The 15,591-nt window shown below is 43.7% G+C and overlaps 2 protein-coding genes across 4 annotated transcripts in view; one reads left to right on the top strand and one right to left on the bottom strand.

The window, feature by feature from the left end:
- CD244 (CD244 molecule) overlaps positions 1 to 3,299 on the top strand; it is a 36,445-nt gene extending 33,146 nt beyond the window's left edge. For all 3 annotated transcript variants that reach the window (XM_069546150.1, XM_069546161.1, XM_069546170.1), the window contains one exon: positions 829 to 3,299. In XM_069546150.1, the coding sequence (XP_069402251.1) occupies positions 829 to 909 (81 nt within the window). In that variant the 3' untranslated portion in view covers positions 910 to 3,299. The remainder of the gene's footprint in view (positions 1 to 828) is intronic.
- A 975-nt stretch (positions 3,300 to 4,274) lies between these two features.
- Positions 4,275 to 15,591, bottom strand: part of LOC138438129 (T-lymphocyte surface antigen Ly-9-like) — a 41,099-nt gene continuing 29,782 nt past the window's right edge. Inside the window, 2 exon segments of the mRNA XM_069586358.1 lie at positions 4,275 to 9,057; positions 12,046 to 12,368. Coding sequence (XP_069442459.1) covers positions 8,989 to 9,057; positions 12,046 to 12,368 — 392 coding nt within the window. The 3' untranslated portion in view covers positions 4,275 to 8,988.

Genomic DNA, 15,591 nt, shown 5'->3' with positions numbered 1-15,591 from the left:
CAAGACTGAGTTTTAAACTAGGGATGTCCCCAGACTGGTTTCCTGGCTGTGGGCCACACATTGGACCTCTCTCTCTCTTCCATGGATATGTGTGTGTTGGGAAGTGGGGAGCAGAGAAGGGAGGATAAATGAATCTTAATGATTTCCCCAAGTTAGCAAGTAATAGGGCATCACTCCAGGACACATATAATCGTCAGCTGCTGCTGGGATGGACACTGCACAATGGTGACCATTGAGCCTGGTGGCTGGATTGATTCTCATCAAGCCTTTTAGGGAATGGAAAGTAGGCACTATATAAGTGGTAGCCTGCCAGTGGCTTCATGTACACTATCTCATCTAATCTTCACAGAATGTTATGAGGTAGTATAATTACACTCCCTATTTATACCCAGAGAATTTAAGGCATGGAGAGCACCCCGCTCATCAGCCTCATGTAACACCTGAGCTTCCACCTGTGGCCTGATAAAGATGTTGCCACGGGTCACAAGGGAGAGTGTGGATGGGTGCCTGCTGGAATTTCTGGCACTTGAGCTGTGGCCCCACATTAAAGCCAGCTGGACAGTCAAGGTTTGTAGAGGACACTGTGTGGGCCAAGGCAAAGTGGGTCATGAAGAAGCATGGTGTCGTTAAAAAGCGCTAGGAATGGAGCCAGAAGAACTGGATTCAAGCCTCTTACTTCTTACTGGTTGTTGACCTTGAGTTATTTCCCTTACCTGGCTGAGCTTCCTTTTGCTATGAATGATGAATGGGGATAATAATCCATAGCCCACAGGGCTGTTACAAGGATCTCTTAGTGGGAGAGTCTGAAATTCTTCTTTTCTTCTGCAGGTTGGAAAAAGAACTTCCAAAGCTGAGAACCCTGCTCGACTGAGTCGTAGGGAGCTGGAGAACTTCTGGATATATTCCTAGTTGCCACGGCTGTTCTCACCCCTCTTACAGCCCAACTTCTGCTTTGGGAATTAGCACAATGGGTGATGCCACATCATTCTCTGCAGAGTGGTTCCTAGTCTGGAGATGATATAAGAGTTTGTGCATGGTCTATATTTGTTTTGAAAATGATTTCTTTTTTTTTTTTAAACATTACTTGTATTTTTTAAAAAATATAACTTTATTTATTTGAAAATGATGTCTAACAGCTGCTTTAAGAGCAAGGCTGTTAAATAATATCTCAACTCACAGACCAGACAAGAACAGATAGAGAGGTTGGGTAGTTTCCAAAAGACGACACAGCATGTCCCAGTGCTGGTCATCTTCAAGTGCTATGCAAATGTGTGGTGGTGTTACTATCACATTAAGATTCTGTTTCCCTGGTTTTCCCCTGGTGACTCATCTTCACTCTTCCCTAATCAGTGATGACCACATTTCTAGACCCTTCCTTGGCCCAGACCCATCTTCCAAAAAGGAAGGAAAGATAGCAGGGGCTCAGAGGAGAAGAAAGAGGTCTCTCTGTGAAGGTATACTGAAGAGCCCTAAGCCACTGGCAAGTTCTCCAAGGAGGCCAGGCCTGGGCTATATTCAAATACAGAGGAAAAACTTCCCCACTACATATTAAACTTTACCTCTAGCCATCTGGTCACAAAGGGGTGTGGGCAGGAGCAAGAGTAGATGATGCAAATCAAGCCCATCGCTGAGTGGGAAAACCACCCAGAGTCCATGCCATCCTAACAATCGGGCAGCGGAAGCAGCTTTGCCTGCAGAATGATGTTTGATTTACAAAAACACATTATTAGACATCTATTTTAGCTTATTTACACATTCCTCAGTTTTAGAAACAGTATCATTTAAGTTCTGAGTTCTGATGCTCCCCATGGCAAACACTGGAGGGAGGGCTCAGGCAGCTGAGCGCTTAGGGACCAGTCACCTTGCTGGGCTCCCCTGACCCTTCAAGCCAGACTCTTCCACAAGACTGTGGGGAGCAAGCTGAAAGTCTAGCTGAGCCCAGGAAAGGGGAAACTGGAAGAGGGCCTGGTCAGAGACCCCAAAAGGTAACATTGCATGGAGTCTGATTTTTCAATTGCCCCACTCTGTGCTTAAGGTATGAATTTAATATAGAACTATTACTGTGCTATTACTTAAAGGCAGTCTAAATTTCTTTTCTGAAATTTAGGAAAGAAAATGTAAAAGGGTCTCTTCCCTACTCTGTACTTTTCCTCTCCCAGCCAAAGGGCACTTGTAGGCCATCAATAAACACACGCTGTTTAACTCCTGCTGGAGAGGAGTCTGGACTCCTGGTGAGCTGTCAGTTGTCTCCTAGCCCTGTTCACACTGGAACAGCAGATTCTAGGGTCCCCAGATCCCAGGGGTCACTTAAGGTTGGGGGATAGCCACTTGCTAATGCCCCTCAGATCCTTCTCTCCAGTGGGTGTGTGATTGGTCAAGCTAGCTTCTTCCTGGAGAATAGTCCACAGACCACATCTGGGAGAAAGTGTTGGGGTACAAATCGGAGGATATATGCAAAAGGATGGGGAGAAGATCCAAGGCAATTGTGGGCAGCTGAACAGCTGAGTCAGGAGTTTCGTGAGAAGAAGCAGTAGCAAATTATAGGGGTCACAGCAATTGAGATGAACAGCAGAGATACTAACCATTGCCTACTGCTGGCCTTTTACATGTCCTGAATTGCATAGATCTGGAATTGGGCGGATTTATTTAAGGATCAGAAGAGATCCTATGGGTCCAGGGACTTCTAGGATGCTCTATTCTGGAGTATAATAATGATTATCATTATCGTCTTGTATGTCTTTGTTGAACTCTGTGATAATGTCTTAAAAAGATAATTATTGGAGAAGGAAATGGCAACCCACTCCAATATTCTTGCCTGGGAAACCGATGGACAGAGGAGCCTGGTGGGCTATAGTCCATGGGGTTGCAAAAAGACACGACTGAGTGACTAAACAACAACCAGCAATGGAGGAGCCTGGCCTGTGCCTGAGGGAGAGGAAAATTCTCCTTGCCTCTTCTTCCCCTTTATCGTGCCCAGTGCAGAAGCAGGGTTGTTGTTAAAAACAAAAACAAAAACAAAAACAAAAACCCAACTAGAAAACTTCATTGATCTACCTTAGTCATCACTGATCTACAAATGTCATGAGATGCATGGAAGAAAGAAGACTAGGGGCAGGATGGGTGACTGAGGAGGAAGAGGGAAAAGTCTGAGCAGAAAGGGAAGGAGTTTGGAGTGACTACAGAACCTTCAAGATGAACGATAGCTACAGAGAGTGGTAGGAAATCTGAATGTGTTTGTGACTGTGCACCCTCCACCTCTTCTGTAGCCTCATTAAAAAAAAAACAAAACAGAATGAAAACATTAGTTATTACTCCTCAGTGCTTTATGGAGTTGGATTTATGTTCTTTTCTGTGTATGGTGCTGGGCTGCCACGGGTTTTGTGTTGGAAGCAAGAAAGCTTCATGTTGAATTGTTTATTGAAACAAATGGAAACGTATTGAATTATTCAAATTGAAAATGAACCTGGGACGCTTTTCAGTATGTTTGATGTCTGAGGCACTTGACACCAGCATCTACTTACCAATGGTCATCAGAGGCTTTACAGACCTTTGAGTTGCCAGGTTTTTGTTCTTTATTTTATGAAAGGGGTCACATGGCCATGGTCTTCTATAATGGAGTCAACTCATAGTCAGGGAATGCAGTTGCAAAATGCATGCAGAAAGCAAAAGTGAAGTATAGTCAAAATTTCCATTTAAAATACTGGAATTCAGGACTTCCCTGACTGTCCAGTGGTTAAGAATCCATCTTGCAATGCAGAATACCTGAATTCAATCCCTGGTCCAGGAACTAAGATCCCACATGCCGCTGGAAATGAAGCCCATGCACTACAACAAAAGATCCCACATGCCAAAACTAAGACTCAATGCAGCCTACTGGGGTCCAGACCCGGTTGGATCCAAGGTATCCGAAGCATGACTGCGTTGGCAACTGAGATTTATTTAGAGATATAGAAAGATAAGAAAAGAATGTTATAGTTAAGAAAATAGAGGAGAGAAAGAGGCTGATAATCTTTGGTTTACACAGAAAGCCAACAAAGCCCCAAGACAAGGGACTTGCACCATTCACGTAGGCCACAGGCACCCTCCCAGTCTCCCGAGGGAGTGAAGACGCAGAGCACCTTCCCGTTCAGGTCTTAGAGGTCTAGCCAGATAAGTGAAGACGGAGGGCCCCTGTGCTCCAAGGGATCAGCCTGAAAAAGAAAGTAAGAGAGAAAGAAAGAAAGAAAGAAAGAAAGAAAGAGAGAAAGAAAGAATTGACATGGGGGGAACCAGGCTTTCGTGGAACTGGTCCGTCACTTTATTTTTCAGGGAAGCTTTTATACTTTGGGTTGTACATAGAGATAAACATAAGAAACAGAGTCATGCAGGGTTAGCAGCTCTGACTCTGATCGAGACCAGGCTTTCTCTCTGCATACCTATCTGTATACACAGGTCTTAGGTGATTTACATCATCTTCTGGCCAGGAGACCTATTAGCATTTTATGACCCTTTTCTGATAAGGGTCCATCAACCAGAAAACTTATTTGCCCTAAAAGTGTTGTTCTTTCCAAAGTCTGGTGCCACTCTCAGAAAGCACTAAATAAAGTTACATTCTTACATAGCAAGGATACAACGATTCATAACAAAGAAAGAGGAGTACAGTGATTTATAACAAAGAGAAAATTCATTAACTCAAAATCTAGTATTGCTAACATCAAAATTACTATATTCCTATTTTTGCATCCCAATTACATTGATTAATATCCTTCCAGGTGCCTAAAATATAAAGGATATGGAGGCCTGGCAGCAATCATTAACTCAACAATGAAACCCTTCACCAATATAATTCTTAGCTCTTTAAAAGGCTCTATATCTTTAAGATGTTTTAAGCTTCCTGTGCCTCTCATGGTTGGGAGGTTGTGAACAATCACATGCGTAGTTGTAAAAGTCCGGGTAAACCTGTCAGGCGAGTTAGAGAGCCATCAGAGGGGTTTGAGCTGAGACACTCCTTTTATATGCAGAAGACTATTAACTGGAGCTCTAAGTTAATTTTCCAAAGAAAGGTGGTCGGGTTTAGCCCCCTGTTAATGTCAGAAGAGTATAGTATAGCAGACAGTAAACAGACAAATTTTGGTTTCGGGGTAGATGCTCAAGCAGATCCAGGGGAACCCTTGAGACCTGATCCACCTTGCCTTGTCAGGCTCTTCCGCATGACCTTGTCATGGGTGGGATCTCCTGTGCTGGCTCCTGGCAGCAACCAAATAAATAAAATTTAAAAAAAATTATCCATGCAATGGCCAGCCAATGAACAAAGCAGTAGTTAAGCTCCTGCTGTGTATGAAGCACTGCCTGGCTCCCCGGGAGTACCCACTGCAGGCCACAGAGGACATTCTGATTCCACAGACCATGTGCTGGGGCAAATGACAGAGGAAGCACAATATTAAAAAACACAAATGGGCCGCAAAGCGTAAGTAACACAAGTGCACAAGTGCATGATACAAGAGTATCATGAATGTAAGTCAGTTCAGTTCAGTTCAGTTCAGTTGCTCAGTTGTGTCTGACTCTTTGTGACCTCATGAATCACCGCATGCCAGGCCTCCCTGTCCATCACCATCTCCCGGAGTTCACTCAGACTCATATCTGTCGAGTCAGTGATGCCATCCAGCCATCTCATCCCTTCTCCCTCCTGCCCCCAATCCCTCCCAGCATCAGAGTCTTTTCCAATGAGTCAACTCTTCGCATGAGGTGGCCAAAGTACTGGAGCTGCAGCTTTAGCATCAGTCCTTCCAAACAAATCCCAAGGCTGATCTCCTTCAGAATGGACTAGTTGGATCTCCTCGCAGTCCAAGGGACTCTCAAGAGTCTTCTCCAACACCACAGTTCAAACGCATCAATTCTTCGGCACTCAGCCTTCTTCACAGTCCAACTCTCACATCCATACATGACCACTGGAAAAACCATAGCCTTGACTAGACGGACCTTAATCGGCAAAGTAATGTCTCTGCTTTTTAATATCCTATCTAGGCTGGTCATAACTTTTCTTCCAAGGAGTAAGCGTCTTTTAATTTCATGCCTGCAGTCACCATCTGCAGTAATTTTGGAGCCCAAAACAATAAAGTCTGACACTGTTTCTACTGTTTCCCCATCTATTTCCCATGAAGTGATGGGACCAGATGCCATGATCTTCGTTTTCTGAATGTTGAGCTTTAAGCCAACTTTTTCACTCTCCTCTTTCACTTTCATCAAGAGGCTTTTTAGCTCCTCTTCACTTTCTGCCATAAGGGGTGGTGTCATCTACATACCTGAGGTTATTGGTATTTCTCCCGGCAATCTTGATTCCAGCTTGTGTTTCTTCCAGTCCAGTGTTTCTCATGATGTACTCTGCATATAAGTTAAATAAGCAGGTTGACAATATACAGCCTTAGGCAGGGAGACAAGATGGAGGTGACTGTTTGGGGCAGAAGAGAGATATGGCTCTTATGCATCTGGACATGACAAAAAGGAGGAAAATCCCTTTGGGTAAATATGGGAATCTTATACAGAAGGGGCATTTTAAGCGCTTCAGTTCAGTTCAGTTGCTCAGTTGTGTCTGACTCTTTGCAACCCCATGAATCGCAGCATGCCAGGCCTCCCTGTCCATCACCAACTCTCAGAGACCACCCAAACCCATGCCCATTGTGTCAGTGATGCCATCCAGCCATCTCATCCTCAGTTGTCCCCTTCTCCTCCTGCTCTCAATCTTTCCCAGCATCAGGATCTTTCCCATGAGTCAGCTCTCTGCATCAGGTGGCCAAAGTATTGGAGTTTCAGCTTCAACATCAGTCCTTCCAATGAACACCCAGGACTGGTCTCCTTTAGGATGGACTGGCTGGATCTCCTTGCAGTCCAAGGGACTCTTAAGAGTCTTCTCCAACACCACAGTTCAAAAGCATCAATTCTTCAGCGCTCAGCTTTCTTCATAGTCCAACTCTCACATCCGTGTATGACCACTGGAAAAACCATAGCCTTGACTAGACGGACCTTTGTTGGCAAAGTAGTGTCTCTGCTTTTTAATAGGCTGTCTAGGTTGGTCATAACTTTCCTTCCAAGGAGCAAGCGTCTTTTAATTTCATGGCTGAGGTGACCATCTGCAGTGATTTTGGAGCCCAGAAAAATAGTCAGCCACTGTTTCCCTGTCTATTTCTCATGAAGTGATGGGACCAGATGCCATGACCTTAGTTTTCTGAATGTTGAGCTATAAGCCAACTTTTTATTCTCTTCTTTCACTTTCACCAAGAGGCTGTTTAGTTCTTCTTCACTTTCGGCCGTAAGAGTGGTGTCATCTGCATATCTAAGGTTATTGATATTTCTCCCAGCAATCTTGATTCCAGCTTGTGCTTCCTCCAGCCCAGCATTTCTCATGATGTACACTGCATAGAAGTTAAATATGTAGGGTGACAATGTACAGCCTTGACGTACTCCTTTTCCTATTTGGAACCAGTCTGTTGTTCCATGTCCAGTTCTAACTGTTGCTTCCTGACATGTATATAGGTTTCTCAAGAGGCAGGTCAGGTGGTCTGGTATTCCCATCTCTTTCAGAATTTTCCTCAGTTTATTGTGATCCACACAGTCAAAGGCTTTGGCATAGTCAATAAAGCAGACATAGATGTTTTTCTGGAACTCTCTTGCTTTTTTCATGATCCAGCAGATGTTGGTAATTTGACCTCTGGTTCCTCTGCCTTTTCTAAAACCAGCTTGAACATCTGGAAGTTCACAGTTCACATATTGCTGAAGCCTGGCTTGGAGAATTTGGAGCCTTACTTAACTAGCGTATGAGATGAGTGCAATTGTGCAGTAGTTTGAGCATTCTTTGACATTGCCTTTCTTTGAGATTGGAATGAAAATTGACCATTTCCAGCCCTGTGGCCACAGCTGAGTTTTCCAAATTTGCTGACATATTGAGTGCAGCAATTTCACAGCTCATCTTTTAGAATTTGAAATAGCTCATCTGAAATTCCATCACTTTTAAGTGCTTAAAAAATATATAAATAGAGTAATTTGAAAGTGAAAGTCACTCAGTCGTTTCTGACTCTTTGCAACCCCGTGGACTTCTCCAGACCAGAATACCGGAGTGGGTAGCCTTTCTCTTCTCCAGGGAATCTCCCCAATCCAGGGATCAAACCCAGGTCTCCTGCTTTGCAGGTAGATTCTTTACCAGCTGAGCCACAAAGGAAGCCCAAGCATACTGGTTAAAAAGAGTAATACACACAAATGGTTTAAAAAATCCAACTGTACAAAATATATGCAGTAAAAAAAAAATCCCCAAACCAACCCAGCTTCCTCCCAGAGGCAGCCACTGATAATTTTTTTGCATTTCCTTTCAGAATTTTTCTTTATGTGAACATACAGCTATCTATTTCTTTTTTGTTCAACTGGTGACATATGATACACACTGTCCAGGACTTTGTTCTGTCCATCAAATGATGTATCTTAGAGCTCCTTCTATAGCAGGACATATTAGTCTCTACTTTCCTTCTTTAAAAAGGTGGCAGGCTTTGCCATTGCATGGGTACACTTTCATGTGTCTAATCAGATTCCTACTAAATGGACACTTAGGTTATTTCTAATCTTTTATTTGAAAAAATACTACAGTGGTCATGATTTCACTTAGATCTTTGTGTTCATAAGTGAGACTACCTGTTGGATTTATTTTAGCAGCTGCTTATCGGACCATGTGAAGATCCTGGTCCCCTTCGACGACGTGTCAAGCCTTGGCAGAATTTTGAGGCATGCATCTGAGCTGAGAGGTTGTACAATATGAGCACAGAAGGAGACAAACGGAGCCCAGAGGCTGTCTGATTTGTTAATGGATGTGGGAATTCATGAGGTGTGAGAAAAAGAGGAGGCACAAATCCAGGCAATTCTGAGACAATGAAGGAAATTCTGAAGTTCTTCTGTCTGCAGGGGCCCAGGTCTTATTAGGTCTAGCAGCCTCTCCAACCTCACTGAGGGAGGTAGCTGCTTTTCTTTTCAGGGGACATTTTCATAGGTAGGTATTTCAGGAGACTTAAGGTCATTCTGTTGCAGTGGTGGCACAACCTGTGAGCCAAAAGACACACAAGGATATGGTTAATAAAGCCTGGAAGGTACCAATTTTCTCAGCCTTGTGCTGGGAGGAAAGAGGAAGGTGAGGCAAGGCTATGATTGGTCCATCCTATAGAAGTAAGGTCATATGGATTGGCCTAGGGTTGGAGCAGTCATTCAAGCTGATGATAAGCATTTATGGAAAATCTCCTAATGGTAAGCGCTATGTGCCAGGCTCTCTGGAAGGGAGATTTAGGACAGTTTTGTGCAACAAGTTGAGGGGGTTCATAAATGACAATAAAAGGCCTTGCTCTCAAGAAGGTTCCGTTTAGGATCCCAATCTTCACCCTAGCGAGAGAAACATTTATAAAGATAATTCAAGTTTTAGAGGTTGAGTTCCATAGTAATAGTCCAAACCATTAGACCTTCATGTTCCAAGGGTTCTAGGAATCCCTTGTTTATGAGTGTTCAGGAAAGGCTCAAAAGAGCGGATGAGACATAAGCTGAGGCAGAGGGAAGGTCTGTTGTTCTTTAGTCACTAAGTCGTGTCCATTCTTTTGCCACCCCATGGGCTGTAGCCCGCCTGGCTCCTCTGTTCATGGGATTTTCCAGGCAAGAATATTGGGGTGGGTTGCTATTTCCTCCTCCAGGGAATCTTCCCGATCAAGGGATCATACCTGAGTCTCCTGCATTGTAGGTGAATTCTTTATCACTGAGCCACCTGGGAAGCCCAGAGAGGAGGTCAGGTACCAGCAACAGCTTGGGAATAGCACAGCCTTCTTTGAGATATCATGTAGGTACAAGTGTTAGAAAATAATAACTAAAGAAGGCTTGAGGATTTCCTGATCAAGTGGGAAATAGTGGCTTTAGGAAACCCAGAACTAGGATTCCTTAAAATTCTGAAGGTAAAGAATAAATTTGATCTGGAGGTTGGCTCAGGAAATGAATTGATTTTTCACTTATATTGTGGGTGAGGGTGCTTTTAGGGACCTTAAGTTCCTAGAGTGGTGTAGGAGTCATTCAGGACTGACCAGACAAAGGGGGTCTCATGACCTGTCTGAAACTCGGAGCAGGGACTGACTGATGTTCATGACTTTAAGATTGACTAGTATTGATGTAAACACAAAGGGCCAGGCCCAAGCAGCTTTGGGAACGGTGAATACTACAGATTTGGGTTCAAGGCCAAAGATAAAGTTCTTAGCTGATTAAGCATTAGGCCATGCTCTAGAAATCAGGACGTGAGGCAGAAGATGGTTGAATCAAACTATATAGTTGCACAAGTGTTTACCAAGCAAATTCTATCAGCCCTTTAAGGTCTAGTCCAAATTATTTTTTCCATGAAGTCGTTCCTGTCTACCTCTGTGTAGTGCTATCTACCATTTCCAATGTATGAAAAACCCTTGGAAACTGCATACATAATATGTGGTCATGTGGAGTATTGTTTCTCCCCATCCAAGTTACTAAATCACTCCAACTCTCCTACATTAAAGATAGATAATATAACAAGTCTTAAAAGTCAAGGCTAGTGCCTTAAACATATCTGAATCCCCAGAGCACTCAGCCCAGTTCTGGGCAAACAAAAGGTATTCAATAAATATCTACTGTTTGATTCATCAACTATGGAAAAGGAGCATAACTGAAAAACTTTGAGAGCTAAAAAATAAAATCTTATTTGAACATTTTACAGGGAGGGAATTCTGGGGGAGACTTTAAAGCGAAAGTATGAATGGGCCCAATATTTTCAGGAAAATGAAAGTGGAACAGACAGCCAGATTCAGATCAAAGTTAATCGTTTAAGAGTTTTCTGGATTAATTAAAAACTCTCTGGTTTCCTAACCACTAGCTCTGTGTACTTAGGCAAACTTAGTTTCCTCAATCTCAGCTTCCCTGGCTATAAAATTTGCACAATAGCACACTTACAGAGGTATTAAAAGGATCAGATGAGACTATGTTTGTCAATGTTTTACAAACTATAAAAGTTCATATAAACTTATGATTAATGGGAATTTCTATGTTTAGTGCTCAGTCACTCAATTGTGTCTGACTCTGTGCGACCCCAAGGACAGTACCCCACCCCCCACCCCCCCACCCGCCCCAAGCTCCTCTGTCCATGGGATTCTCCAGACAAGAATGCTGAAGTGGGTTGCCATTTCCTTCTCCATTTCTATGCTTAAGGGATCTTTTAACACTATAATGAGACCAATGTGCTCTAATTAATAGCACATTTTCAAAAAAATCTTGACATTATACTGTTGGTTATATTCCAATTGTTTTGGAAAGTTTCCATTTTGATGGATGAGAGATAGATTTAGAAACATATATGGACCATATAGTGTTTGTGTTTACAGACTTATTTTCGTCAGTGTTAAGACCAAGCAATATAAGATATTATTAAATTAATTAGAAATGTTCAGTTTTTGGCTGCACAGATGTAAATCAGGAATAATTGTTTCTAAGGACCAAGGAGTGTGTCAGGGGGTGCACAGTAGGTGGAGCTTAAGTTCCTCTCTTTCAGTTAAAATGGTCTGGGTCTCACTTTATGGACCTCAGGATACAGAGCGAATTGTTCTCTGTATAGAGCAGTAGAGTGTGGCTGAATCCTCTTTCTTCTGAGGAACTGGAGTCTTTCCCTGCAACGGATCAACGCCAGACTGTCCATAATCACCCAAAAAGAGTTTTCCAGAGGTTCGCCCTCAGTCCTTGAGGTGAAGGAACATCTCACCACATTCTGATTTCACACAGAGAGTGGCCCTGCCTTAGTGCAGTGGAGACAGCACCTCTCTTTTCCCAGCACCTCCCTTATTTATGGCAGAAGATTGGGAGCTGAGGGATGGGTTCCTTTGCTTTGAGGGTCCCTGAGGTTGGTAAACATGGATAGAATCACAATTCTCTACCCATGCATCACTGTGCCTGTCCCCCAGTTTGGAGGGATTAGCCTTCCAGAATATTGGATGGTCCTCGAAGGGAAGGGTGAGGGAAGGTGTACTGATCAAAAGAGCTCACCTGCAAATTAAGGAATACGTGTGTGTACACCGTTTCCCCTTCAACGACAAGCGCTGGTGCCATGTCATCTGGAGTGACGAGATCATACTCTGCTTGGCCCTCAGAGTCCAAGTCAAGTCCGGCTTCTTCCTTAGTGACCGAGTCACATATCCGGTCTCTTCCATTGACGGGCTGGTGCATCCCTGTCCTCTCCTCATCCTCCTCAGTCGTCCCATTGCTGTCAGAGCTGCTCTCGGAGGCATGCCTGGCAGTCTTAGGGAGAGTGTCCAGCTTCTCATACCCTTGGGAAAAAATGGAGTATGGTGTGTGACCAGCAGTGGGCTCTGGAACACATTGTTCAGGGTTGGTAAAGGATGTACCAGCAGCCCCCTCTCTCTTGCTTTGTGTAAGGATTCAGGCTGCTTTGACCCCTACCCCAGATGAGGCCTAGAGAGCTGGAGGAGAAGGAAGGTGTTTTCCTGTCTTCCCTCATGGGGCTCCATTCCCCTTCCCCTCCCCCTTCCTCCTCTCTTTCAAGCACTCACTTATTCATTCATTTGATAAACATTCATCGAGTGTGACATGTGATGGGCTTAGCATCTCTCAGTGAGCAAAACTGGCCTTGTTGAATAAAGTAAACTAGGTATTCTGGGGAAACATAAAGGTGAATTAGACCTGGTGTTGAAGGAGTACACTGTCTAGCTGGGAGTCAGATACATACATAAATCAAATTATGTCAGGCCAGCTCCGACAATGCCACAGGAAATCTAGGAGGAAAGTGCATCAGTGAGAGGACATAGCCTCCAGTTCAGAAGCAGAGAAGAGCTTATGAAAGGACGGAATTAAGGTGGGCCTTCACACTGGGACTTCGATGAGTGAAAGTGGATTCTTGGCGGAGAGAACAGCATGATTAAAGGCAGGTATGAAACTTGAGGCACCCTCTCTTTTGGGAAAGGTTGATATTTAAAATATTTAGCAACCACCTGGTTTGGGCATAGGATAATCAGAATGGGTGGCTGCTTTAAACAACTGGGTGGACCTCTACTGCCTTTGGGGCATATCAATCAGCCCATTTGATCTACATGTAGAATAATAATGGCTTACACTTTTTTAGGTGCCAACTGTGGTGTCAGGCACTGTTCTAAAAACAATGCTTGTCATGAATAAATTCATTCAACTTGCATAAAACCCCATTAAGCATAGATAATAACTATCCTTATTTATGTTTCACAGGTTAAGAAACGGAGCACATTAAGGTTGAATATTTGCCCAAGTTTAAGTGGGAGAGCCAGGATTTGAATGCAAGTAGTCTGCTCCCTGATGTTCTTACCTGATACTCAGTACTGCCCCCTGTGACTTTTACATAAGAAAAAAGTAGACTAAAGGTGACCTGGCCCAATATTGAGTGATAATAGTACTTATCTACCTGGGAAGCCAGGTAGTGCTAGTGGTAAAGAACGTGTCTGCCAATGCAGGAGACATAAGACATGCAGGTTCGATCCCTGGGTCAGGAAGATCCCCTGGAGAAGGAAATGTCAAGCCAGTCCAGTATTCTTACCTGGAGAATCCCATGGACAGAGGAAGCCTGGTGGGCTTCTGTGTCCATGGGGTCACAAAGAGTTGGACATGTCTGAGCCTCCCTGCTCTGACACACAGAGTTATCTCCTATTGAGTGTATACTGTGGACTCCCTGTTGTCCCTTGCAGTCCTCACAGCAATGCTGAGAGGTTGGTGCCCTCATTTTGCAAAGTAAGGTAACTAAGGTTTAGAGACTGAAATGCCCAAGATCACTACAAAGGGGGAGAGCTAAGATTGAAACACAGAATTATCTGACCTCAGATCTTATACACCTGGGAGTTCCCTGGTGGTCCAGTGGTTAAGAATCTGTCTTTCAACCAGGGGATGCAGGTTGGATCCCTGGTCGGGAAACTAAGATCCCACAGGCCGCAGGGCAACTAAGCCTGTGCACCGCAACTCCTGAGCCCATGCTCCTCAACTAGAGAGCCTGCATACCACAAACCACAGAGCCCACATGCTCTGGAGCCTGCGCCACAGCTAGAGAGCAGCCTGTGTGCCACAATGAAGATCCAGCGTCTGCAACTAAGACTGAATGCAGCCAAAAATAAATACATAAATAAATATTAAAGAATTTACACACATGACCACTAGGTTATCTTGCCTTTTGAGTAACAGACAAAGACCACAAGGAGCCGTTGATGTTTATAGAATAGTCATAATTGGGCTTTGCAAAGTGGGATCAGAAGGGTTAAAAAGGAGAAAATCTGGAGAGGGAATGGCTAGTTAGGAAACTATTATAGTATTTTAGAGAGGAAGTTACAAGGAATGGGAATGTCTGTTAATAAAGACTTGTTAAGGTATATCTGTAGAATGGAATAAATGAGAGTCAGTCTTAATCTACAATTAAGTTAAAAAAGCAGACTCAGAAAAATGTAATAGATTACTCTCGCATATGTGATCAAAGGAAAAATGTATAGCTTGTAAATGCATGAAAATGCTCTCAAAGGGTGTAAACATACACATATCTTAACAATGGAGGTCTTTTCAGGGAAATACCTGGGCATTGGGATTTGGAAGGAGGGGATTATTTTTAATTTATATCATGTGAGTATTTGACTTTTCAATGAAAAAAAAAAAAGAACCTATTCAATAAAACAAAAAATTGGTGACAGCATGAACTCAGGCAGTGGCAGTCTTTAGAGAAAAGGAAGCTGAAGAGATAGTGGAGAAATGAAAGAAGCAGGACTTAGGCACTGGGGAGAGGTGCTGAGGGAGGCAGGAGGGCCACGGATGACAGTGGCATCCCCAATACTTTTTCACTCTTCCTCTTGTGCCCAGGATGCCAAGGAAGGGGACTTCAGGCTAGCGGAGACCAGGGTCTGTCCTGCCATCTCTAAGGAGGAAGCTGGGGGGAATCTCCAAAGTCCAGGTTTATTTCCATTTCTTGCCCCTTTTTTCTTGGTTACACTTTCCTATCAGAAAAGGCTACAAATAGACACTGAGCCCCTGACTCCCACAGCAGGCCCTCTTCCTATTCTACCTCCTTGGGGCATCCCCTCCATGAGAGGTAACACAGGATATTTTTAAAAGAAGGGTTTGACTGAGTGGTCAGGGTTTGGGGATTCCTTAGAATGCCAGAGCTCCAGAGTTCAAGGTGGCAGTTTAGAACACTGAGATTCCGGAGTGGGAGAGTAGGGTGCAGGCATCTCAGCTCTCCATCCCAAAGCTCAGCAGAACAGCTCCACTTTACATGCATTGTACTTTTGGCGTGTTGCACAATATTTTGTTTGAAGAAAGCATTCCTTAGCTTTTTCAAAAATCTGAAAACCACTGCTCCAGTAATACTCCTGGGTAATAGGTAACTAGAAAGTCTTATGAATTTTAATTTCAGTGAAGTGTTAATTTCCCTTCTGTCGCAGATTCACTATTGCATCTGGTCTTTGTGTCTCCATTCTTGGAGTGGAGCCAGTAACTTCCTCCTCATCATGGGGCGCACTGCAGTGATGACAGTCAGTGCCTGCGGAATCCTAGAGATCCCAGAGGCCAGAC

The sequence above is a fragment of the Ovis canadensis genome, chromosome 1 (genome assembly GCF_042477335.2).
Source record: "Ovis canadensis isolate MfBH-ARS-UI-01 breed Bighorn chromosome 1, ARS-UI_OviCan_v2, whole genome shotgun sequence".
Classification (NCBI taxonomy): domain Eukaryota; kingdom Metazoa; phylum Chordata; class Mammalia; order Artiodactyla; family Bovidae; genus Ovis; species Ovis canadensis.
The sequence above is the reverse complement of the archived record's forward strand: the minus strand, read 5'-3'. Positions and strand labels throughout refer to the sequence as shown.